This window comes from Culex pipiens, chromosome 2 (assembly GCF_016801865.2).
Source record: "Culex pipiens pallens isolate TS chromosome 2, TS_CPP_V2, whole genome shotgun sequence".
Lineage (NCBI taxonomy): Eukaryota > Metazoa > Arthropoda > Insecta > Diptera > Culicidae > Culex > Culex pipiens.
In genome coordinates this window covers 171,780,315-171,806,363 of record NC_068938.1, presented here as the reverse complement: position 1 = coordinate 171,806,363, position 26,049 = coordinate 171,780,315, and the positions used below count along the sequence as shown (strand labels likewise).

The 26,049-nt window shown below is 37.7% G+C and overlaps 3 protein-coding genes and 1 long non-coding RNA gene across 5 annotated transcripts in view; 2 read left to right on the top strand and 2 right to left on the bottom strand.

Moving 5' to 3' along the window:
- Positions 1-167: 167 nt before the first annotated feature.
- LOC120428240 (peptide chain release factor 1-like, mitochondrial) lies at positions 168-1,630 on the top strand. The gene has a single exon (XM_039593219.2). It carries the CDS (start codon positions 327-329, stop codon positions 1,602-1,604), a length of 1,278 nt encoding a protein of 425 aa, XP_039449153.1. The 5' UTR covers positions 168-326; the 3' UTR covers positions 1,605-1,630.
- LOC120428242 (exosome complex component RRP41) lies at positions 1,626-2,476 on the bottom strand. Its single transcript, XM_039593222.2, has one exon. It carries the CDS (start codon positions 2,382-2,384, stop codon positions 1,647-1,649), a length of 738 nt encoding a protein of 245 aa, XP_039449156.1. The 5' UTR covers positions 2,385-2,476; the 3' UTR covers positions 1,626-1,646.
- A 1,950-nt stretch (positions 2,477-4,426) lies between these two features.
- Positions 4,427-26,049, bottom strand: part of LOC120428226 (interaptin) — a 53,384-nt gene continuing 31,761 nt past the window's right edge. The window contains exons 1-5 of one of the 2 annotated variants that reach the window (XM_039593204.2): positions 17,664-18,148; positions 7,563-7,705; positions 5,248-7,494; positions 5,044-5,190; positions 4,427-4,974 (exon numbers count right to left, since the gene is read on the bottom strand). In XM_039593204.2, the coding sequence (XP_039449138.1) occupies positions 4,729-4,974; positions 5,044-5,190; positions 5,248-7,494; positions 7,563-7,705; positions 17,664-17,706 (2,826 nt within the window). In that variant the 5' untranslated portion in view covers positions 17,707-18,148 and the 3' untranslated portion in view covers positions 4,427-4,728. Of the gene's footprint in view, positions 4,975-5,043; positions 5,191-5,247; positions 7,495-7,562; positions 7,706-17,663; positions 18,149-26,049 lie in introns of those variants that run through there. The other variant, XM_052708573.1, reaches the window with a different exon arrangement.
- Positions 21,368-22,397, top strand: LOC120428246 (uncharacterized). The gene is made up of 2 exons (XR_005607061.2): positions 21,368-22,032; positions 22,102-22,397. It is a non-coding gene; the product is annotated as an uncharacterized LOC120428246 (long non-coding RNA).

Below are 26,049 nucleotides of genomic sequence, written 5' to 3'. Positions count from 1 at the left end.
GTTTAGAAAAATCAACAACTTATTGTAAAAATCTTAAGCCAGTTTTTTTAGAGTGTTTACTGTCAAGAATGAATGAGAGAGAAGTGAATGAAACGTTTTACGAAAAATCCCGCTAATGTCGACCTTTTGTCGACTCTCCCAGCGTAAAAATCCCGTGTGTAAAATCCTTCACCACCCACTCGACTGACCGTGACACGGGACGGGGAGAGTTGTTTGTTATTTTTATCATTTTCTCCTGACCTGATTAAAACAGTTACTTGCAAAGGGAAGAGGAAAAAAATCGCTCGATATTTAGATAAAAGTGACACTCCGATGTAACACCAACCATGTTCCTGAGTCGAATCTGCTGCCTGCGGGCCACCTTTGTGCCGCGTCGTACGGTGCTCGGTGCCCGGAACGTGTGGCTCACGGCGGGACAATCTCGCGTCCTCGCGGCACCCTTGCTGCAGTTTGCTCCCGTGCGGGGTCAGCAGTCGTCGTCTTCGGCGGCTGGTTCCCGCCCGGACGAGGGCTTCCAGATCTCGGACGAGAATATCCAGAAGTACCTGGAGAACATCCGGCTGGAGTATTACTCGCTGAAGGTGCTGGAGCAGATGAACAAGCAGGACATTAAGCGGATGGCGTTGCTTTCGCATGTGGTGGAGATGTACGAGCAGCGTCGGATCATCGTGGACAACTTGAGCTCGCTGGCGGAGATGGGCGCCGAAAAGGACGAGGACATGCTGCAGCTGATGAAGGAGGAGAAGGAGGCTTACACGAACATTTTGCGCAAACTGGATGGTGAAATTATGGACGGAATTCTGTCGATGGACGAGGAAGAAGATTACAGTTCTTTGATATTGGAGGTGGCCGCCGGGGTTGGTGGCCAGGAGGCGATGCTGTTTGCGCGTGAAGTGTTCGACATGTACTGCGGCTTTGTTGAATTCAAAGGCTGGGAGATTGAAATGCTTCAAACGGAGGACACCGAGCTGGGTGGAATAAGACACGCTTCGATGGTTATCAACGGCAGGGACGCTTATCGGTTCCTCAAATTCGAGGCAGGAGTCCACCGAGTTCAGCGCATTCCAAGCACGGAAAAGTCCGCCCGGATACACACCAGTACGGCGACGGTTTCCGTGCTCCCACGGCCAGACGAGTTCCAGATCGAGCTGAAGGATAAAGATCTTAAAATCGAAACCAAGCGCGCCAGCGGAGCCGGAGGTCAGCACGTCAACACGACGGACAGTGCCGTCCGGATCGTGCATCTCCCAACGGGAATGGCCGTAGAGTGCCAAACCGAGCGGTCCCAGGGCAAGAACAAGGAGATCGCCAAGCAAAAGCTGCTGGCCAAGCTGACCCAGCAGGAGCTGGAGAGCAAGTTCAACGCCAAACAGTCGCTGAAAAAGTCCCAGGTGGGCTCGAGTACGCGAAACGAGAAAATCCGTACTTACAACTACCCCCAGGATCGCATCACGGACCACCGGCTCGAGGGAGGCACCACGCACAACCTGAAGGTGTTCATGGAGGGTGGACCGCCGCTCGGCGACATGGTCGAGAAGCTGCGCAAAGACCACCGAAAGAAGCAACTTAAAGAAATTATCGATAGTACATTAGAGGCCAAGTAGACAAATAAAGACATTTACGACTCCGATTGTGTATGCATTCTTTTATTTCGCAACCGTCCCCCAATCCCCAGCCTGACCCAGCTGTGTCACGTGGTCCCGCACCGCCTGATCGATAATCTTCTGAACCTCCCGACAACCTTGCAGTGCCGTTTCCAGCACATTTGGCAAATGGTCCAAGTGAAAACGCTGAGACATCTCCATGAAAGCAATCTTCCCGCTGTTCGGCAACGAAGCCACCGTCAGCGTCGGCCCACCGCTCATCTCCTCCAGGTTCGAAACATCCATCAGCGGAACCTTCCCCGCCAGCGACGCCGTACACGCACAAACGTACTCCTTCAGACAAATCCCCGCATCGATCAGCGCCAGCGTGGCCGCATTCACCGAGGCACAATAGTTCCCACCATCGGCCATCAGCACCTCGATGTACACATCGATCTGGCTCTTCGGGTACAAATCCGTCTTGATTGCCGCACTCAGCGCCTGCTGCAGATGGATCGTCATCTCCTGGCTCTTCCGGTCTCCGCGCGGGCGCTTCTTTCGCTCGCCCGTGGAAAATGTGGCCATACTGTACTGGCAGTTGACGACGCACTCCTCGTGGTTGCTCTTTTTGGCCGGCGCCTGGTGCGGGCCGTAAACCGCGGCCAGCACCTTGGTGTTTCCCTGCTCGACGTACGCACTTCCGTCCGGCTGGCTAAACACGCCCAGCTTGCACTGTATGCGGCGCAGCTCGTTGGACCGCCGGCCGTCCAGCCGGAGACCTTCGTCCGAGAGGAGTTCCATGGTCGTTTTTTGGTTGTAATTTAAATGGAAATTTTGTTTTAAAATTTGAAACTGCAGGCAGAACTTTAAAAAACACACGCGCGCGTGGACAGTTGGTTTGTTTTTGTTTTGCTCGTGGGTTAAAAGTCGATTATGTCGACTTTTGTACAGTGAAGGCCGCTGAATTCGAAACGGCAGAAATTGTGCAAATGTGCAAATTCTTCAAAAAATTCGAATCTGGTTAAAGCCAAGTTTAAGCAAAAAAAAAAAAAAAAAAAAATGAGTGAGGGAGCTATTTATTACTTTAAAATAGTATCGTGCCTCCCCTTTAATTTTGGAACATTTTAAAAAGACGTGATATTCAATAATTTGCAATTTGAAATGGTGATAATTTGAAAAATTGTGTCAAAGAGACTATCATGTAAAATTGGACTTCCGATTTGATGATTTACTTAACTCTCTACTGCCCACATTTTTTTCGAGAATTTTTATTTTTTCCGTGTTCAGGAGGTCATTTTGAGCAACTTTTGTTCTATGAAAAACCTTAACTTCTCTTGTTTTTTTTTGTTTCATTTTGGTTCTGGTCGTATTTGGCTTATTCTAGCGCCACCTATAATTACTTTTTGCCTATCTAATTTTTTCATGTTTTTACAGTCAATTTTTCATTTTTTTTTGCTTGTTTTTCACATTTTCTGCTATAAAATGACACCATTATCATTTAATATGTAAAAAAATGCGTAGAGGCATAGTCTGGGACACTAGAAAAATTACTGCATACTTCTGTTTACTTAAAATATAGGAAATGTTAGTAAAACACATAGCCAAAGTTGACCCCTTTAAAAAATGACATTTTTAAAAACATTGGCAAAGTCACATAAAACAAGTTAAACTTCCAACCCATAAATTTTCTAAAATTGTAAGAGTTCTTCTTTCTAGTGCTTTTTAAAGATTAAAAAATGGTTGAAAAATGGATTTTTGGCGATTTTTTGAATGGAAGCCCGTCTAAAGGCGAGGATGAGTTGTAGAGGGTTAAAATTCTATGAAAAAACATTTTTCATCGAAAAAAAAAATGTTTTAAAAAATGTGCAATTTTTCGTTTCTCAACTGTAATATTTTTTGGGACGTGAATTTTATGGGAAATTTAATATACCGTCATCCGGGGTAACATTGGGCCTGGGGTGAGATTGGGTCATACAAAAATGCTGAAATTCGTATGACCCAATCGCACCCCCAGACTTTCCAATCTGCAATAACCCAAAAGGATCAATAACAGAACAATGTTTTGATTTTTCGTGAGTTAGCCCCCCCCCCCCTTTTCAAAGTCGATCTGAAAAATCAGGGAGCAAATTTTTTTTCAGATAACTTCAAAATATCAATGAAAATTGAAGTGCAGTTAGCTGATATCAATTTAAAATGCATTCCCCTGCTTTAGAATTATTTTAAGCATGTTTGGGTTTATTCAAAAATCTTTTCAAATTTCGAAAATGTTTGATGTAAAAAGTTTTTTTTTCGCTGAAATTTTAGTTTTCGTCAGATCTTACATTTTTTGAAAACTAATGATTGTAAAACAACTGGAACTAACTAGTGTAAAATGCATTTTAAAACACTTTTTCCATTCAAATGTTTAGACTATGGCTTGCTATTTCAATATTTATATTTTTAAAGCTTAACTTGAAATAAAGGAAATGTTAGTAAAAAACACATCAAAAGATGACCTTCCAAACGATAAATTTTCAAAAAATAAATATGAGTTCTTCTTTGCAATGCTTTTTAAAGATAAAAAAAACAAATAAATAAATAAAACCAAAATAAAAAGTTTTGCAGTTTTGCTACATCCAAGGTTACATATTAGTTTTAGAATTTTTCAAATGCGCGCTAAGATACCAAAAACAATGTAGGTTAATTTGTTGTGACAAAAAAACATGTTTTAGAACATTCTCTACATTTTTCCAGTCGCGTAAGTATACTTTTTTATACACTTTGTAAGGGTACTTGTATACACCAAACCAAGCGACTGTTGAGGGTTAAATATTGTCATCGAAATAAATTGTAGCAAATTTTGAATTATATTTTGACTATTTGTTTTATTCTTCGTGGTAATCATTTTCTGGTTTGCAATTGTGAAGGAACTTTTCCTATCGTGTTTTTGCGCATCGTTTATTTTTCATATTTATCAAATCTGTTCTATCACTTTGGCTGTCCGGCTAATAAATATTCTTAACGTTTTGATCGCGACATAAAAAAGAGAGTTAAATCTTACTATACGTTTTCAAAATCTCTAAACCAACATAAATTATTCCCTAACTCAGTAAGACGCTTCTTACACACTAATTTCGAAAAGAAAAAAAAAACACGCCAAAATCCGTTAGTTGTTCCGCGGACGCAGCGCATTCGCGGCCCGTGGGCTATAAACGGCCGGCGAGCGGTTCTCCTTGCCGGGGAAGGGCGATCCGAGCAGTTGCTTCTTCGGGGTCTTGGGACTGCCGGCGATGGCGTACAGCCCGGACACGTTCAGCTGCTTCTGAGGCGAGTCGAAGCAGGACAGCTGCTGCTGCAGACCGTGGATGGTGTTTTCGTGCTTCTTGATGATCTCCTGCTGCTTGGCGATTTTCTACGGGGGGGAAGAAGGTTGATTTTGAGAAATTTTGCTGGATGTTTGGGGGGTTGATGGTAGCATTACCGCTTTTAGCTGTTGGTTGTCCTTGTTGCTTTCAGCGTTCTTGGACTTTTGTCGGTTGTTCTGATTCTCGAGCAGTTCGGTGTACTTGTCCGAGGTTTCCTTGGCGAACTGTTCCACGAGGCGAAGCTTGTTCTCCGTTGCCTTCAGCTAGAAATAGAATATTATCAAAATTTGTTCTGAAATTTTTAAATTTTGGTAAATTACCTGTTCATTGAGCTCGTTGGTAGTTTCCTTGTCGATCACGTCCTTGAACACCTCGATGTGCTCGCTGTTGTGAAGTTTACCACCATCCTCATCCTTCTCCAGCTGGTTGATGAGGCTCTCGATCAGCAGGTTCGAGACCAGTTCTTCGTCCTCCTTGGTCGGTGGTTCGGGCGATGGCTGAGGCAGTCGGCTTTCGCTGTGGTACTTTTCAAACTGCTCGCACTTGAATCGGAACGTCATGTTCTCCAGCTTGATGTCCTTGTTTTCGTTCTCCAGCTCGGAAATCTTCTTGTCTTTGGTATCCAGCTCAATCCGTGCCAGCTCGATGCCGGTGGCGAACTCGTCCAGCAACGTCTTCATGTCCTGAATGTACGCTTCGCGGGCATCGTACTTCTTCTTCAGATCGTCGTACATCTCCAGATACCGCGATATACTCTCTTCCATTTTCTCGTTGAAGAGTTTGCCCATCTGTGACACCGTCATGATGGCATCCTCCTCGGAAGTCATGATCTTCTCGAACACTTCCTCCTTGTCGCGCATTTCCTTCTCCATTTGGGTCGATGACAATCGCAGTGCCGTCAACACCCGTCGGTACTCTTCGATTTCCTCACGCAGCTTGTTGTTCTCGGTTTCCATCTCGGTTTTGCCCTTCAGCAGCGAATCCAGCTCCGACTTGAGCATCTCAACGTCTCCGTCCGACTTCTTCAGACGTTCCATCAGAATGTTCACCGTAGATCGGGTGTTGTTCAGCGTTAGCTGGTAGTTGTACTTCTCCGTCTGCAGGCGAGTATTCTCCTTGGTAGCTTCCTTCAGCTCACACTCGTACTCTTCCTTGGTTTTGTTGCTACCGCCCATTTCCGCCCGCAGTCTTCTCTCCAGCTCGTTGATCTTGTTCTCGTGCTCCTTGATCACCTCGTTGGAGGCTTCCCACAGAGTGCGCAGATCACGCTTCTCAAACTCGCACTGCATGATTTCCGTCTCGGCAATCTTCTGGCACTTGTCCAGCTCCTTCTGCCATCTCATTTTCTCGGCCGCAAGTGCGCTCGAGATCGAGCTCTGGATCGACAGCTCCAGCGCCTTGAATCGCTCCTCGTTCTGCACTTCCGAGATGCGAATCTTCTCCTCGGCCTGCTCACCAATACGTTCGATCTCTCGCTCGTGATCCTGCTCAAGCTTCTTGATCTTGTCCATGTGCTCCTTGATCAGTTTCGACTTCTCCAGCACAAAGATCGATTCGCACTCTCGAATCTTCATCTCATTCACCTCGTTCAACGTCGCAATTTGCTGCTCGTACTTGTTCAAAACGGTTCTCAACTCCTGGTTAAACTCGGTCCTTATTTCATCTCTGATCTCATCCATCTCGAACTGATTCTCATTCAACTCCTCTTGCATACCCTCAATCACCACATTTTTCTCCACGAGCTGTGCCAGCAGCCGCTCGTTCTCCTTCTTCAACGTGTCAATGTCACGAATCGTAGTGCGGCTCTCCTCCACGTATCGCATCATGTCCTCCTCAGCTTGCTGCTTGAAATAGTTGACCTGCTCCTTCAGCTCCTTACCCTCCTTCATCAAATCACCCAGCAATCGTTCCATCTCCTTAATATCGTCCACCTTACGCTGCAGCTCCATATCATGAGCCTCCAGAATCTCCCGCACCATCGTCAACTCCTCATCCATCAAGTAATTCTCCCCCTCCGACACCAGGTAATCCTCCTGCAGCGCACTATACCGAATCTCCAACTCCTCATACCGCATCTCCAGCTCAAACTTGGCCTCGTGCACCTCCATCAACTTCCGCTCGTAATCCCCATGCAGCCCCCGAATCTCCCGCTCATTCTCCTTCACCTTCTCCAAACAACCCTCCGCAATACCCTGCAGCAGCTCATCGGCCTTGCTAATGCTGGTCAACTCCCGCTCCAGCAGCATCACCTGGTTGTCCTTCTCACCCAGAATCCGCTCACGATCCGCCTCGGCCTGACGCTTCTCCGCCAGCAGCTCCTGAACACGTGCCTTCAACTCTTCGTTTTCCTCGCGCGCCCGCTGCAACGCTTCCTTGTTCGAGTCGATCTTGTTGTACAGCTGTACGATCGGGGGCAGCTTGCTGGTGGCACTGGGACAGTCGACGCCGCGTTCCGCTTCCAGGTCCAGCTGGCGAACCTTCTCGATGGCGGCCTCCTTGCCCTCTTTGGACTTTTTCGGCGTCAGGTCCGAGATGTGCTTGAACTTGAGGCGCTTCGGGAGGGAGGGCTGGAGGTTGGGATGTTTTGAATTAATTAAAACAGTTTAAATTTGAATTTGGAGATGTTGTAACATACCGTTCTGAACAGGCTGAGGGCGCTCTTGGTCGTTTTGATGGACTCGGCGTCCTGGCTGCCCATCTTGATCTTCTCCTCCTTTTTGGACTTCTTGCTGGATTCCTTCATTTTTGGCTCAACGAAGGGCGATGGGGAGGAAACAACTGAAAGTGAATGAAAAAAATAAGCTATTAACCTACGAGGTCGAAATATTTTTTTCAATGTGACTTTTTTTAAAATTTTAATTTAATTAATACTGCATTCACCTTGAAATAAATAATTAAAAGACAACGAAATAAAACGAGTGTTTCCATTTTTTAAAATTGATGATTGGTTCCTTAGTTTCTGAGATATTTTAAATATTATATTTGAGTCTTCATGTTACCTACTTATTTTATCATTTATTATTTTTTGTTAGCAAATATGAGTCTAATTCTCAATTATGGTTAAGGATCCACTACATGCGAACATGTTTTGTAATTGCTTGCTATTTTCGCAAGTTTTTTGGGCTTTTTGAAGAAACTATTGAAGCAATCAGATCAGTTTAACTTTTGCAAAACATTTCTACAGGACCTAATACAAAAAGTAGGACTCTTACTGTTTTCTATTCAGAGTTATGACAATTTCCGTAAAAAGTCGAACTCGAAGTCGAAGTAACAAATGTTCGCATGTAGTGGATCCTTAAGCTTCACAGATGTGGTTATTTTGTTAGCATTAGCATTAGCATTTGGAGGACGCCCCACCACCGGAAGGCTCCACAACGCTTATCCCTCTGTTTGGTCTGGTTGTGTTAGACCCTCATCCGGAACAATAATCCAACACGGGAGATACCATGTCTTCATCTTTTGATGAGTGTGTAATACAGCCCAGGGCATAAGGGGGTCCAGGCCGGGTCCAAGCTATCCTCAGGGATATGAAGGATCGTTAGTAAACACCTATCTAAAGTGCGCAAGGACCCCTACGTCACCTTAGTGGTATAGATGTTTGTAGGGAGGTTTTGGACTCAATGTTAGTAGGAGAGGTAGAACCCTAGGATACACCTCGAAAGGCGTTGCGGGTTGGTTGTAACAGTATTCCTAATTCCAGTCTATGCTCACCAAGTCGCCATGGCCTAGTGGTTAGCATTTTTGCTTACCAATCCAAAGGACGGGGGTTCGAACCCCGTCTTCGGCGACTTTGATTTTTCGTTTATATTCAGGATTTCAAGTATTTCTATGTCCTTAACTTTCTCGATGGGAGCAGATGGGAATCGAACCCAGAACCATTCGCTTACAAAGCAAACACTGTAACCATTCAGCCACAGCTGCTCCCAGATGTGGTTATTTTGTTATTCACAAAAATATTTTTTTTAGAATTGTGTTACCAATGTTTTTTCCTAATTTTTATAATGGTTTCAGATTTTCACCTTCATAAAAAAATAAAGTTTGGAAAAAAGTCCTTTAGACAATTGCACAATTTATTTCAAGTCAAGAGTACTTTAGGGTTTTTTTTTTGCTAATTTTTAATTTTGGGACTACAGATCATAAAACGACATAAAACTATTGGAAAAATATATTTTCATTGATATTTTGCAAATTTCGGAAGTAGCATAACTGTTAGAATGTATACAAACTTTTGTGATACTTTGATTCTACATTTTAAAGGTTGGTTTTGAAATTTGAATTTTTTTTTATTGCACCATATTTTAATATATTTGATTGATTTCGGATAGAGAGAGCAAAAATAAAACAACTGAATGCTCCTAAAACTGCTATCTATTCAGACTGTAATTCTAATTCGCCCTAGTTGTATGTATTTTGTAAAAAGCACATCTAGAGTTTTTTTTAAAAGGACCTATAAGCTATTGTGTTTCATATGTTTATAGGACCTATGAAAAAAAAAACTCTAAAAAAACTCTCCTTTAATATTGATGTTATTTTATTCAAATACACAGAAAAAAAACATGGTGGTATTTCATCTGAGAATGAATACATCTTTTACTTCAGAAAAAAATATTGAATTTCACCTCTAAAAATGTGTAACTTTATCACTACTACCGCGTTTTCTCACATTTACAGTCTAAATTGATATAATTTTACATCATGAACGATAACCTTTAAATTTTCCATCATCAAAATTTACACATATTTTACACCTTTCTGAGGAAAGGCTATACAATCACTCGAAAATGAACTGCTTAATTTGACCTCCTAGACCCACCTTCACGTATACATATCGACTCAGAATCAAATTCTGAGCATATGTATGTGTGCGTGGGTGTGTACTACAACCAGACATGCACTAAGAGCTCTTCTTAACGGCACTCAGCTTGTTCCACATTAGGGTGTAATATGGTTGTATGGAAAAAAATAAAATTGTCCAAATCTAATGAGCACAGCAACTTTTCAGTTTTGCTCGAAAATCACGTTTTAGACGAGTTTTGAGGACGCTGTATCTTCTTTCAGGAGCAAGTTAGCACCATACTCTCTTCGGAAAAGTTGTAGAGCACCTTCTAGAGCATCCGAATATGAATCCGGTTTTAGTACAGCGTGAAACCTGGATTTTTTAAATATTAAAATTGGGTACTAAAGCCGTGACTAAAGCCCTATGTAAATTTTTATGAACAACGGTAAAAAACACGATTAAAAACCATTTCTGATCACTTTTTTTTTTCATTTTAATGCAAACATTTTTTTTTTGACAAGACAACATTTTTTCGATGGATCAACTATGGTCCCCTTGGAACGAGCTGTCAAGTAGGAGCTTTTCTGTCAAGAAGGACCGCGAGGTTAATTTTTCAAAATTGATTTAAAAATCCATTTTAAACTCTTTGTGGTCGTACAAAGGGTCATTGTACTCAGAAAAATAAGCTTTATCGCTGTAAACAATAATATCAGCAATCTATGCTTCATTTTAGGACCCAATTCAAAAAAATAATTTTTCCCATACAAATTTATATGGAAAATTGAATCACTTTGCGCAAAGTGAGGACTAAACCAATCATTCCCAAACTTTGGGGAGTTGTTTAGGACCCCAAGAAGAACTGAAAAAATGCTGTGCTGGAAAATCGATTTTGATATTACTCCCTAGTTCCACATGGCATTTTCGTTTAAAGTAATGTTATGGTTGATGCCAGGCAAAACCCTCTTGGCCCACTGGCATACCATGCTGGGTATCATCTACGCGATATGCCAAACAAGTTCTTCTAAAAGAGGGGTTAGAGCGGATGCATGTCTGACTACAATTGTGTAGGGATGTTAGTCTGTGCACCGAAAAATATGCTCTCGATTATCTCAGCACTGGCTGAACCGTTTTGATCTCATTCGATTCATCTTGGAGTCGCATAAGTCCCTAATGAAAATTATGAAGTTTAGTAAAGTACTTCAAAAGTTATGCTAAAAAAACGATTTTGACTAAAGTCCAAAAGATTGTAAAAAGGGTGGTTTTTGTAAAAACAAACCCGTCATACTATACATTTTCAGAAAGGTATTTGAGACCTTTGTAACGAGTCCAAAACACCGAAGATCTGACAACCCTATGAATAGTCATAACCCTTAAGTGTTATTTATACACTTTTAGAGGCCGGATCCCAAAAAAAATCTATCCTTAAAAAATCTATCTTAATTTTTTTTATTTCGCCCTGAGAGTTGTCTGTTTTTGTTCACCAAAACAAAATTAATTTTTAAAATGAGATAAATAATACAAGTCTAAAAGAATTTTAGCAAAAAAGTGAACTTTAGAAAGTTTTACAGTTTTTTTTCTTTAAAGTCCTAGTCTAACACATCAAATCGATTGGGGCTGTGATGGATGGACTAAAAATTAAGAAAACAAAACTTAAACTCTAGCGAAACTTACTTTTAAATAATTGGTAATATACAAATAAAAATTAGCTTGGAAACTCACTGACGTCGCAACGGTTTTGTAAATGGAACAAAAATCCTTCTACACAATAAATTTTAATTGCTAACGGATTCCTATATTTTTTGTGGACATTTAATCTTATCAGTTGATCATACTTTACCATCGCGTGTGCAGCACGCTTTTTCGTTTTTGAAAACAATTTCAGTTTAAAAACGCACATGTCCCATTCTACATCACCACTATATCATAAACCATGCAAGTTTCCACCTTTCCCATATCTAATTAATTCCCTTCCGGTCGACGTTGTCTCTACCCGCACTAATTTAGCCTTCCCCCAGAATAAGGCAAGAATTGCGTCAACGATTTTTTTCCCTCTCCTCACCATGGCAATGTTCACACAGAACGGGAGGTCACTCGTGTCTAATTTCCCCCCAAAAAGTAGACCACGAAAAGGTGTTTCTCATTTTCTTGTCCCAGCAACTGCAACTGCCTGGCTTTAGAACCTTTTGAGAAGTTGATGCAATTCAGCCAACCGTGATAAATGAAGCTTCTTTGTCGTTACTTTGGAAACGTTTGACCCTTGCCATAGAGTGCGTCAAAGGCTCTGGAGGATGTACGGTGTACGGCGTGGGTGTTCAACCGAATCCGTGCGTTACGATATGGTGAGATGCGTTTCCCTTCCTAGACTTCTCACAGGAACAATTAATCATCTTTTTTCTGAAGCGAAAACGAAAGGATTTTTTTTTCTTATTTCTATTTCTAAGCAATCACCCATTCGCTCTCCCGAGACTAATTTCCGGTAGTCGTGAAGTTCTTTAATCGTTTTTGATTACCCGCAACGAATCGGGGTTGCCTTTCAAGAAAAGCAAAAAAAAATCGTTGACGAGGAAACGATTGACCTTTTCTAAGCAAGAAGAAAAAAAAATCAATTTCTTCAGTTAAGTCAGCTGCTTCTTGAGATTAATGAAAGTCAACGGAGCTGGTACGCGCAGCTGTCCAAACATACTCCTTTGTCGTAAAGGTCGCCCTGCGCGTGTGGCTTGCCAGACTTTAAGAAGGGCACAGCCAGGGCCATAACACAGCCGTTGTCCTGCTGATAAGGATTTCAAACTGCAGGAACCTCTTGACGACGTGCTGCGTCAAATTTAGCTTATTAAGGGGGTTTTCCAAATGAAGGCAAGCTGCAGTGACTGAAGTAGTTTTGGTCATGAGGTTTGAATTTGTTGAGCTGTACAATGTAAAATTGAAAAAAAAAACTAATTTAATAATAAAGTTACATATTCTCACGTTTTAGAAAGATGTCACATAAAACATCTTCGCAAGTATTGTGGAAGTCCTTTATTTTTAAACTCTACAGCTCCAACTATTGTCCTACGAAAATATTTATTTCTATTGCTTTAAAGATTTCGTCTTTGTTTTTATTTGTTTTTTTTTCTTGTTTTTTTGTAGTTTTAAGAAGTTGTTGACGCACCGCGTTTCTGAGATGATCGATGAGTTAAGGGAAAGAGTTTTGTAAAAAGAAGAAGGAAATGTCATATGGTCAAAGCAGAGGAGATGTATAGAGATAGAAGAAGTGCCTCATCAAGTGCAATTTGTTGTCCGCAGGGATTATTTGATCTTATTGTAAGTAAATAATTTATCAACATCAATAACAGATCGGCCGCCAATGTAGGTTTCATAATTTTGTATCAATTAGGAACATATCTACTACGGAGGCAGCGGCGATTGATGTTGTGCGGGTTTTAGAGGTGTAGATAGAAACTGTTAATGTGAGTATTTCATCCAGATTTGCATTGTAAAATTAAGCCTAATAATAAAAATAACTATTACAGTTGAGCAATTCTCTACCAAAACCGGAAATGGATTTTATTTGTATTTTTTGATTTGGCTCAAACTTTGTGGGGGCCTTCCCTGTGACCAAATAAGCTATTTTGTGTCATTGGTTCACCCATACAAGTCTCCATACAATTTTGGCTGCTGTCCATACAAAAATGGTATGTAAATATTCAAACAGCTGTAACTTTTGAGTGAATTTTCTGATCAATTTGGTGCCTTCGGCAAAGTTGTAGGTATTGTTGAGGACAATTGAGAAAAAAATAGGTACACGGAAAAAAAAAAATTGCAGATTTTTTTATCAACTTTTTTTTCACTAAAACTCAATTTCCCAAAATACGTATTTTTTGATTTTCGAGATTTTTTTATATGTTTTAGGGGACTAAAATCCGCAACTTTTGAGCTATAGAGAAACATGGTCAAACAATCTGCCGCCAAGTTATGAATTTTTGAAAAAATAGTGATTTTTGGAAAAAATCCAAATTTCATGCAAAAACAAATTTGAAATTAATTTTTAATGCAAAATTTGCAATCGAAAACTACTTTACAATTTTTTTGATAAAGGGCTTCGTTTTCAAGATATAGGCACCGAAAGTTTGATTTTAGCAAAATATTTGCAGTTTTTCGATTTTTAAAAATAGTGACCATGAGCGACCATTTCTAAAAATATTTTTTTTGAATGGTTCAGAAAATTTGCTATAAAATTGTCTAAGAGACATTGAAGATTGGACCTCGGGTTGCTAAGATACAGGCGCTTTAAGAAAAAGAAACACGAAAATTGAAGTTTTCTAAGTCTCACCAAAACAACCCACCATTTTCTAATGTCGATATCTCAGCAACTAATGGTCCGATTTTCAATGTTAAAATATGAAACATTCGTGAAATTTTCCGATCTTTTCGAAAAAAAATTTTTGAAAAAAAATAAATCAAGACTAACATTTTAAATGGGCGTCATTTTCAATGTTTGGCCCTTTTAAAATAATAGTCTTGACTTAAAAAATATTTCTTTCGAAAAGATCGGAAAATTTCACGAATGTTTCATATCTTAACATTGAAAATCGGACCATTAGTTGCTGAGATATCGACATTAGAAAATCGTGAGTTGTTTGGGTGCATCTTAGAAAAACTTCAATTTTCGTGTTTCTTTTTCATTAAGCGGCTGTATCTCAGCACCCCGAGGTCCAATCTTCAATGTCTCTTAGACAATTTTATAGTAAATTTTCTGAACTGTTCAAAAAAAATATTTTCAGAAATGGTCACTCATGGTCACTATTTTCAAAAATCGAAAAACTGCAAATATTTCGCTAAAATCAAACTTTCGGTGGCTATATCTTGAAAACGGAGCACTTTATCAAAAAATCTGTAAAGTAGTTTTCGATTGCAAATTCAATTTTGCATTAAAAAATAACGTCAAATTTGTTTTTGCATGAAATTTGGTTTTTTTCCAAAAATCACTATTTTTTCAAAAAATCATAACTTGGCGGCAGATTTTTTGACCATGTTTCTCTATAGCTCAAAAGTTGCGGATTTTAGTCCCCTAAAACATATCAAAAAATCTCGAAAATCAAAAAATACGTATTTTGGGAAATTGAGTTTTAGTGAAAAAAAAGTTGATAAAAAAATCTGCAAATTTTTTTTTTCCGTGTACATATTTTTTTCTCAATTGTCCTCAACAATACCTACAACTTTGCCGAAGACACCAAATTGATCAGAAAATTCACTCAAAAGTTACAGCTGTTTGAATATTTACATACCATTTTTGTATGGACAGCAGCCAAAATTGTATGGAGACTTGTATGGGTGAACCAATGACACAAAATAGCTTATTTGGTCATAGGGAAGGCCCCCACAAAGTTTGAGTCAAATAAAAAAATACAAAAAATAAAAATGGTCAAAATCGGCCGATATCGTAGAGAGTTGCTCAGTTTTAAGCTGCAAGAATAAATGCTGCTCTAAAAATCATTTCGCCTACTGGTCCAAACAGAAGTTTTCGATCTTTTTTCATGTTTTGTATATTCCATATTTTTAACGTTAAATTATTTCATTCATTGAATGCTAACAATTTGTCAAAATCTCTAAAACCTGGTTAAAAAAAATATTTTTTTTCAAAACATTTTTGAAAATTTGAATGTTTTGGAGCGAAAGCTGGTTTGTTTTGTTAAGATGATTTGTCTGTTTATTTTTAAATTCTTCCTGAATTTAATAGAATAAAATTAAAAAAAAGAAAGACTGAAAATCTTTGCCTAGCTTGTTCAGAATTAATTATGTTAAAGGATTTGTAATCAAAGTATCGAGTTTTTGTTAATCTTTACTCATATAATGAAAAATCGGGAAGAATAAATATTTTAGGAAAATTATATTATTGAATTAAAACTTAAAACTACGTTATTGGGGTTGGTGTAGAGCGTCCAATTTCCCGGGGTTACAAATTTCCCGGGAAACGGGTTAAATTTATTTCTATTTCAAAAGTCTGGGCAAAAAAAAATAATGTTACATTTTTTTATTTGAAGTTTTTTCTCTTAAACAAAAAGTACACATCTTTTTATTTGGTTATAAATCAATCTTACCCTAATTTCTGAAAATATCGCCAAGATATTTTAATGTTTGTGTGAAGAAGTGTAATTTCGATGCATAATATCTAAATATTGCTTTTAAACTTTCTAAACATCAAAAGCTTTTTTTCAAAGAAATTTTACTTTTTAAGTCAGCCTTATGTGCATGTGGATCCACTAGGCCAGTCACACTGTTCTCTTTAAAACCAGATTTTGGTATTGTTAAATCACGAGCTGAATCCAGTTTTAAGAGACTTCTGGTTTGGAAAATATTGAAATATTTTGCTTTAATTTAAATAGGTTTAGGTATGATGTTAGAAAGCAAAATAAGATTTTAAAGAAAAAATTGAATATATTTCAAGTTTTTCCTTAAAAATTGAAAACACATTCTTTTTGGAAACTCTTATGAAAAGCCATAAAACCAAGGATTTATTTGATATTCAGCACCACTTCAATAAATTTGAAACTTTGAACAAATTGAAAAAAATCACTTCAAAAATAAAAAAAATGCCAACTGTTGCATTTGTTAGCAAATTTGGTCATGTAAATCATTGAAAATTCAGAGTTTTTATTTTTAAAGTCCTGTTTATCGGCAATGGTTTGGTTTAGTTTGAGATGTGCATTGATTCTTATGTAAAATTGTCCGGGGAATACGATGCTGATCAAATAAAATATATATAAGTATAAGAAACGGGTGAAAATCACGTTTCAAACCATAAACTGCAAAGAAACTATATTGGAAGGCATTTGAGGGTTATTTTTTTATTTTTTATGAATTCCTTGGACAATTTCCTATAAAATGCATTTTGAAGAAAGTTGTTTGGTCTAATACAGGCCTGCCCAACCTTTTCGGCTCAATTTTCACATTTTTGATCGTCAAAATTACAATTGTTGATTTTTTCATGGTTTCTTTGATGGAATCGGTTCTCAGATGTCCAGTGAACATAACTATGATAAAAGTTTGGAAAAATATTTTTGCAGGTCGTTTTTATGTAAGTTTTAAGTGAAAAATTGGTCAGGCCCGCGGGCCGGATTGATCTTTGACGTAAAATGTATATAAAAACGACTTGTATAAATATTTTTTCAAAATTATAAGTTATGTTCACTGGTCATCTGAGAACCGATTCCATCAAAGAAATCATGAAAAAATGAACAATTGTAATTTCGACGATCAAAAATGTGAAAATTCAGCCGAAAAGGTTGGGCAGGCTTGGCTAATAGTTAGACAGTTACGAGTAAAAGATTTTTTTTAAATCGTCAAAAAAGAGGGTGGTGCCAAAGAAAGAGGGATGGTGAAGGTCGAGTCCAAAAGTGTACCCAGTTGACATGGAATGACCCATATATTAGAAAGCATATTAGAGCATGAAAACTGAAATTTATTCATAACATTGACATTAATTATAGTGGAATACATGTAAAATATTCCAATCACTTTAAAAAAGCTTTTTAATATTTCATGCCAATAATTTTTTTATATTCGATCATCAGTTAATTTCACAACTGCGCAAATTTTTCCAACCGTCATTCGCAAATTAAAACAGTTGTACCTGTATCTTTTGTTAAAATTTAAAACAAGTTTTTCATGCGTAGCACATCCGACCTTTCGAGGGATGCGATTCATATGCATCACAATTTCTTCACATCCTGAGGGGATAATTTCACGTCCCTTTTTTTCTATTAAACCCAGGTAAGAAGTCCGCACTGCACACGTAACCAATCTCTGCAATGACGATGACAATAAAAAGTACTTTTTTCTTATGGAGAGGGGAAAATGTTTCCCACGGTTCGGTATGAGGGCTTCTTTTGAATTAATTTAAAGTTATTTTACGAAGTACTTTGAGGGGTGACTCGGTAATGCACATTTGGTGCCTTATTCTTGATATTTTTGGGTACTCACCTTCAACGTCGTTAAATCTCTTCACCTTAGCTTTCGAGAACATGTTAAACGCAATTGTGACGGATCTGTTTAATCCGGTTCCGAGGAAAGTGTTTGAAAACTCAAAAACTTTAACGTAACACTCAAAACACTGTTAAACTTTGGAATAAACTTTGATTTTGGTGTGCGATTTTTTGTTTGTTAGTTTTGTGATTTCTAGTTTCGCTTTCTTGTGAGGTGCAATAAATATATCAAATTTGAACAAAACCGAGCAATAACTTATAGAGTAACGAACATAAAAAAAACAAATTTCCACTTAAATCAGAAACAAAATACTAAAAAAAATAAACTAAAACAACTTTTCCCTAACTTTTCTTTTCTTCGTTCCCCTCAACGGTTTGAGAAGGTTTCGCGCCTATTCCATAACGGTCGTTTGAATTTCTTGCTCCGCTTCGCACTGCAAGCCAGGCGAACGTTTCTTGACGAAGGTCTAAACTTGAATGAGCAGATCCCGGTGCGAGGTTTACCCTCCACACAGAAAAATAAAACGGTAGAAGCAGTAAAATGTTATAATTCCATATACTCACACAGCGAGCGCATCGTCATATCCTTTTCCGAGAGGTGTGTATTTGTGCTTAATTTCTTCAAGGGATATTCAGCCGTAAGAAAAAGAAAGGGGGAGAGACCCTTCTTTGCGAAAGAAAAGCTGCCAGACTTTGGGGTCCTTGTGCGACGGTTCGACGACTCCTGGCAAAACCGAAGGATAACGACTCACTGCACTGAGGGAGCGGCAATAAGCTGATTGTGGACGCACCAATACATCGATGGGAATGGGAAAAAAGGACGAAATGGGCGCTCGTGCCACATTCGGAGGATTTCCCTCTGGTGATTTAGTGGGTCTGAGCGTGCCAGACAGGCGAGCCGACGACGACATTCATGCAACCGTTAAAATTTATATGTTTGCGATGCGCTATCGGAGTGTGCTGGATCATGATCACGTGCACTGTTAAATTGAAATGTTTATGAATTTTGTTTTCAAGCTTTTTTGTCAATTTGATGTTCATAATTAATTTTTTTTAAAGTATTTTAACCATTAGTGAACCCTCTAGTAGGGCCGAAGCACATTTTTCACAAATTTTCAATATTTTAAGCACTTTTTCATAACCCTTTGTACAAAACAATTAAATCTGAAGTCTTTTGAGCAATTTTGAGTATTTGTTTCATCAGTTATTTGTTTTTGAGCAGAAAAAAGCCATTTGAAAAAAAAACGTTTTTTTGCCTGTTGTGGACGCCCCTTTTTCTATAGTGGACCCGGGTACACTGTAAGCAAACTTTTATTGTTATTCCAAATTTAACCGATATTTGAAGTTTTGATGCATGGTATAGGTCTAATGATAGATATATTGAATAAAAATTGGATTTTGCTCACTTCTCATCGTAAACAAATATGTTTTGTTAACAAATTTGGCTTTAAACATAAAAAAACCTAACAGACATTTAAACACATTTATTTCCGAAAAAGATCAGAGAAAACTTTATAAAAACCACTGAAAAACATGAAAATAATTTTAAAAAAAAGTAATTTTGATGCATTTTTTTATATTAATTACACAAATGGTTGACCGAAACTAAACAATAGATTTGTTTACAGTTGCTGATAAAATCACGCATGTTTATCAAAAAAAAAAAGCTGAAGCTTCAGTTAAGTACAATTAACTATAGTTTTGATCAATTATAAATTCTTACGGCTGCAGCATTTTTGGTACTTGAGCAACTCTCTACGAAATCGACCGATTTCGACCATTTTTATTTTTTGTATTTTTTTATTTGACCCAAACTTTGTGGGGGCCTTCCCTATGGCCAAATAATCTATTTTGCGTCATTGGTTCACCCATACAAGTCTCCATACAATTTTGGCTGTTGTCCATACAAAAATGGTATGTAAATATTCAAACAACTGTAACTTTTGCGTGAATTTTCTGAGCAATTTGGTGTCTTGGGCAAAGTTGTAAGTATTGTTGAGGACTTTTGAGAAAAAAATAGGTACACGGGAAAAAAGCAAAAATCAGATTTTTTAACTTTTTTTCACTAAAACTCAATTTCCCAAAAAAAAATTATATGTTTTAGGGAACAAAAATCCGCAACTTTTGAACCATAGAGAAACATGGTCAAAAAATCTGCCACCGAGTTATGAATTTTTGAAAAAAAAACAGTGATACAAAAAGGTTTGACATTATTTTTTAATGCAAAATTGAATTGGCAATCGAAAAGTACTTTACAGATTTTTGATAAAAGGCTCCGTTTTCAAGATATAGCCACCAAAAGTTTGATTTTAGCGAAATATTTGCAGTTTTTCAATTTTTAAAAATAGTGACCATAAGTGACCATTTCTAAAAATATTTTTTTGAGAAGTTCAGAAAATTTGTTATAAAATTGTCTAAGAGACATTGAAGATTGGACCTCGGGTTGCTGAGATAGAGCCGCTTTAAGAAAAAGAAACACGAAAATTGAAGTCTCACCAAAATAACCCACCAAAAGGGTTAAACATTGAATATTACACCTATTTAAAATGCTAGTCTTGATTTAAAAAAATCAAAATATTTTTTTCGAAGATATCGGAAAATTTCACGAATTTTTCATGCATTAAAATTGAAAATCGGACCATTATTTGCTGAGATATGGTCATTAGAAAATGGTGGGTTGTTTTGGTGAGCTGGTACAAATATTTTTAAAAGTTTTTGTCACCCCCTTCAAAATTGGTCCGAAAAATCAGGGGGCAAAAAAAAATATTTTTACAATAAACTTCAAAATTGCAATGAAAATTCAAGTGCAACCAGCTGAAATCAAATTAAAATACATTCTCCTGTGTTTAAAATCATTTTAAGCATGTTTGGGTTTATTAAAAAAAATTCGATGCAAAATCTTTTTTTTGATACAATTTTTGTTTTTGTAAGATCTTACATTTTTTGAAAACTAATGATTGCAAAACAACTGAACTAGTGTAAAATGCATTTTAAAACACTTTTTTCATTTAAATGTGAAGACTATGGCTTGTTATTTAAATTTTTATATTTTTTTTTATTTTTTTGCCATGGTTTGAAATGGTCACTCATGGTCACTATTTTTAAAAATTGAAAAACTGCAAATATTTCGCTAAAATCAAACTTTCGGTGGCTATATCTTGAAAACGGAGCCCTTTATCAAAAAATCTGTAAAGTACTTTTCAATTGCAAATTCAATTTTGCATTAAAAAATAATGTCAAACTTGTTTTTGCATGAAACTTTCATTTTTTTTTCCAAAAATCACTCGGTGGCAGATTTTTTGACCATGTTTCTCTATGGCTCAAAAGTTGCGGATTTTGTCCCTTAAAACATATCAAAAAATCTCGAAAATTAAAAAAATACGTATTTTGGGAAATTTAGTAAAAAAATGTTAATTAAAAAATCAGCAATTTTTTTTCCGTGTACCTATTTTTTTCTCAATTGTCCTCAACTATACCTACAACTTTGCCGAAGACACCAAATTGATCACAAAATTCTTTCAAAAGTTACAGATGCCAAAATTGTATGGAGACTTGAATGGGTGAACCAATGACACAAAATAGATTATTTGGTCATAGGGAAGGCCCCCACAAAGTTTGAGCCAAATCAAAAAATACAAATGAAATCCATTTCCGGTTTTGGTAGAGAATTGCTCACTTTTAACATGAAAACAGCTATATTTATTAGGGTGTTTCAGCCAAACAAAAAAGTTCTCAGATTACGGCAAACCGAGGTTCCCCTTGTAGAGGGTACCCATAGGGACTCTCATGCCAAATATCAGCCCATTTGGTTGAGAATTGGCCTGTCCCCAGCGGTTTAAAGTTTACATGGAAATTACTATGGGATTTTTGTGCTTTTCGTTCAATCGATCCTACAGACCAGGGGACAACATGGATTCACTCGGAATAAAGACAGGTGTGTAGGGGGTGGTCCAATGAACACATTCCAGAAGGAAAAAGGGTTGTCCGTTCTGTCCCCAAGGTGCGCATTGGATCGACGTCCGGTGTCTCAAAAACTACGAATGCCGACGCCAATTGAGCTTTTATTTTCAATGGTTACTACGTAGTCGTGATGTGTTTTGAATGGTAAACATGAAACAAATGTCAGAACGTCTCAATGGAAGCAGAAAGCATTAGTTTGCGGTCCTGGAACCAGGCTTTCCTGGTGGGAAATCTGGAGGGAAATCTGCCCCTGCATCGCACCCCGACGAACAGAGAGCTTTTAAGCGCTCTTTTGCACCGGAATCGATACAACAAGCTTTCGATAAAGAATGCCGCCTTGGAAATCTCCCGGTTGGCGGAAAGTGCTTTAAATGCCCATTTGCAAGATTTGTACGACACTTGGAGAGGTATAAATTTTAACAATATGGTTTTATCAGAATGGTTTGTTCAAGTTTACTAAATTAACGTAATTTTAGGACTTTACAAGCAAAAATCCCGAACCACTTCGAAATCGGAGGAGGATAGAATCATTTCACAACGGAACTATCGCCTGCTAGTCATCCCGTCCGATCTCTCCTGCTCGCCATCGAGCGTGGTCCTGTCCAAGTCAACGTCAAGCAACAAGTCCGATCTCGCCAACCCGTCATCGAGCGTGGTCCTGGCGTCATGCGCAAGTCCGATGTCACCATTCAGCGTAGTCATGATTCTTCGAAATCGTCATCCGACTTGGTCCTGCCCAGCGCGGCCTCAAATAAAAATTTTCATTTACTTATTGTTGTGTTTCTGTTTTTACTTCACATTACAAATACATAAGAAGATTAACAATTTCTTACATTAACCGTTTATTAAAACATTATTTGATTGAATATCACTACTTTTAAAACACAGAATTTAAAAAAATACTGTCTTCAAATCAATTTCTTTTCAATGCATTCAATTTTCAATTTAAAAAAAAAAGAAATTTCAAGCAAGAGTATAACATTTAATTGAAAAAATCTTGGAAAATTCATTGTACATAAGTGCAGTTGGTTAGCAATCATTAATTTGGTCAAGGGGGTTGAGGGGTGGTCTTAAAAAATTGATGAACCCACTATGACAAACATGGAAATGTAACTTAAATTGTTATGAGCAGATTGCTCTCGAATTTTTATAAGGTACAATATTGATGGGAGGCAGTGGTTGTTCGCCTATTGAAGACTTTTGGTCATCCGCTGCCTGATTTTGGAGAGAGGGGCGGGAAGGCTAGTTGAAGAAAATATTTGCTATTTGTTATAGTCTAACGGAGCCAGCAAGAATCCTGCATATCGGTCAATAAATACTGCTACAACAACTAACACTAGTCTTAAACCGTTGGTAACACCTAATTATTCCAAGCACCCAGATGCAAAAAAAACAAAAGCACAATACATCTGCAAGGACTTTTCCACACGAACTCGCTTTACGAAGTAGTTTTCCAACCAGGAAAGCCTGGTTCCAGGACCGCAAACTAATGCTTTCTGCTTCCATTGAGACGTTCTGACATTTGTTTCATGTTTACCATTCAAAACACATCACGACTACGTAGTAACCATTGAAAATAAAAGCTCAATTGGCGTCGGCATTCGTAGTTTTTGAGACACCGGACGTCGATCCAATGCGCACCTTGGGGACAGAACGGACAACCCTTTTTCCTTCTGGAATGTGTTCATTGGACCACCCCCTACACACCTGTCTTTATTCCGAGTGAATCCATGTTGTCCCCTGGTCTGTAGGATCGATTGAACGAAAAGCACAAAAATCCCATAGTAATTTCCATGTAAACTTTAAACCGCTGGGGACAGGCCAATTCTCAACCAAATGGGCTGATATTTGGCATGAGAGTCCCTATGGGTACCCTCTACAAGGGGAACCTCGGTTTGCCGTAATCTGAGAACTTTTTTGTTTGGCTGAAACACCCTATTATTTATACTCATAATTGAAAAAATAAGCGTTAAAGTTGAGAACAACACGCATTCATTGCATGTCTAAGAGAAACTTTTGCTTAAATACACAGTTTTCTTCATTTTTGAAGGTTAATAACAGTGGTCCACTTTTGGAAAAGTTTGGATTTTCGTTGTCCTTTATTGGACCCCCCTAATTTTTGCTCGAAAATGAGTATTTCATCGCTCTTTTTTAGTAAAGTTTCTTAAACTTACATTATTTCAACTTGCTGAAGTTAAATAATCAGTCAAAAAATGATTGGATAGTTCAATTCAATATAAATGAAGTTTTGTTGTGAAAATGCTAGTGGCCATGGCTTATTTTGGCAAAAAGGACAATTCAATGTCAGTCAACATTGTTTTAAATGATGCTAAACATGCCAAATAAAAGATTTGCAGACAACAACACGCTTGAGGTTGTGAATTTATTGAATTTTTCATCAAAAACCCTTCAGAGGGTCCACTAAAGAATAACTTACCCTTATTTTTTTCAGGTTTATTTTATCACCTTTTTTAAGTATTGTTGTTTATCATTTATTCATAACCATCGTTTATAGTTAATTTTATTCTGTATTGAATAATTATAAAAGCTACCCGATTTTAAAAAATGAACCTAAACTATAAGCCCACATGTTGCTTAAATTTTAAGTTGATTTTTTTAAAATCAGGTAGGTTTTATTATTATTCAATACAGAATAAAATTAATAAAATTAATTGACCTGAATTGATTGATAGTAAATATAATTGTGTGTCCAAAATTTACATTTTCTTCTCGCGATTCGATAATTAGTATCTTGAGATGGATTAGAACTTGTCACAATAAATCCCGATTATTCGTTGCCGTTTTAGCACAAGAAAAATTCCCAAAATTTTAGAGAACCGATAAAGGTATCTTTTGTGTAGGTACCGGGAACAGTTTTAAAATTCTTTATGAATGAAATGCATCCACCCAATAGTAGTTTATGCAACAAGTTGCAAAAAGAGGATTTTTTTAGCACGAGTCGTACATTTATCCAACGAGGTTCACCGAGTTGGATAAATACGAAGAGTGCTGAAAAAATCATGTTTTGCAACGAGTTCCATACAACATTTTTTGCAAATCCGAAAAACACCCATTGAGTGAAACAATATTTTTGCAATTCCGTCGTGAAACTACTTACTTTTCCTGTCATTCTTGAATGACGAATTAGCCTACTTTTCTGTACTAAACATAACAGAATCGAATAGCAACAATTTTAAAAATAAATGCTGAAAAGTTCTACTTTTCAGCACTCAAATGGGTGCTGAAAAGTTGAACTTTTCAGCACTTGTTTCGAAAAGTAACACTTTTCAAATTTTTTTTTGATTTAAACGATTTATTGACAAAATACATGAAAATTTGACATGAAATTTCACTCAGTGTGTGTTTTTTGGAATTGCAAAAAATGTTGTATGGAACTCGTTGCAAAACGTGATTTTTTCAGCACTCTTCGTATTTATCCAACTCGGTGAACCTCGTTGGATAAATGTACGACTCGTGCTGAAAAAATCCTCTTTTTGCAACTTGTTGCATAAACTACTATTATGAAACGCAGAGATTTTTTTTACTTAGTTGATCGGACTACTGGTTACTGTGATACAGCCTCTTAAAGTCGTAATTTCGTGAAAAAAAAAGTTTTTCACAGTGTTATCCAATTTATCCAATTTATTCAATTTTCAATGTACAATAAAATAAAAAAATCGATCAATTTCGAGAAAACGTGAAAACTAATTTAAAAGACCTAATAAAAATAAGTCCTTGATAAAAATCTACCAAAAATTCACAGTGTATTGACTATTTAAAAGATTTTCCCACTTGCACCTAACGTTTGTATTTGTAACGTAAAACCACAAATTTGAACTAGTATTGGTTGCTAACAGCACAACGGTGTTGAACCTTCCGCGCTTCAATAAATTGAATTGCGCGCACTGATGACGGGACCCGACCCCGCTCGTCTCTAGTTCATCCCTCCGTTGGGATCCTTCCCGGGCTGTGTCATTATATTTTTACTATTGCATCTGTCCCTTACTTGACTGCGTGGTGCGCTCATCGGGTAGGGTTGTTGAACCGAATTTTGGATCTGCTTTAGGTTTATTTCAAATCCTCGTTTTTTTCATTTATTTTTAATTGAATATTACTTGCAACAATGTTTATGCATGAAAACTTCAGTAAATGATATACAGTCGTTGTTCGGTAACTGGGCGTTGTTGAACTGGGCGCTCGATAACTGGGCCGTAGCACAGTTAAAAAGCAGACAAACGTCAAAAAAAAACAAAAACAAAACAAACCGAAATGACCGAGGGGTTAATGGATGCAATAAATAAAAAAATCTTTTTTCAAACGTTTATTGATTTTCAAGCCACAAGAAATATGAAAAGTAAGCACTGTAAATAAATTTGCGTAATTTTTATTTTCATATTTCATCGGAAAAGTATTATGCATCGGTG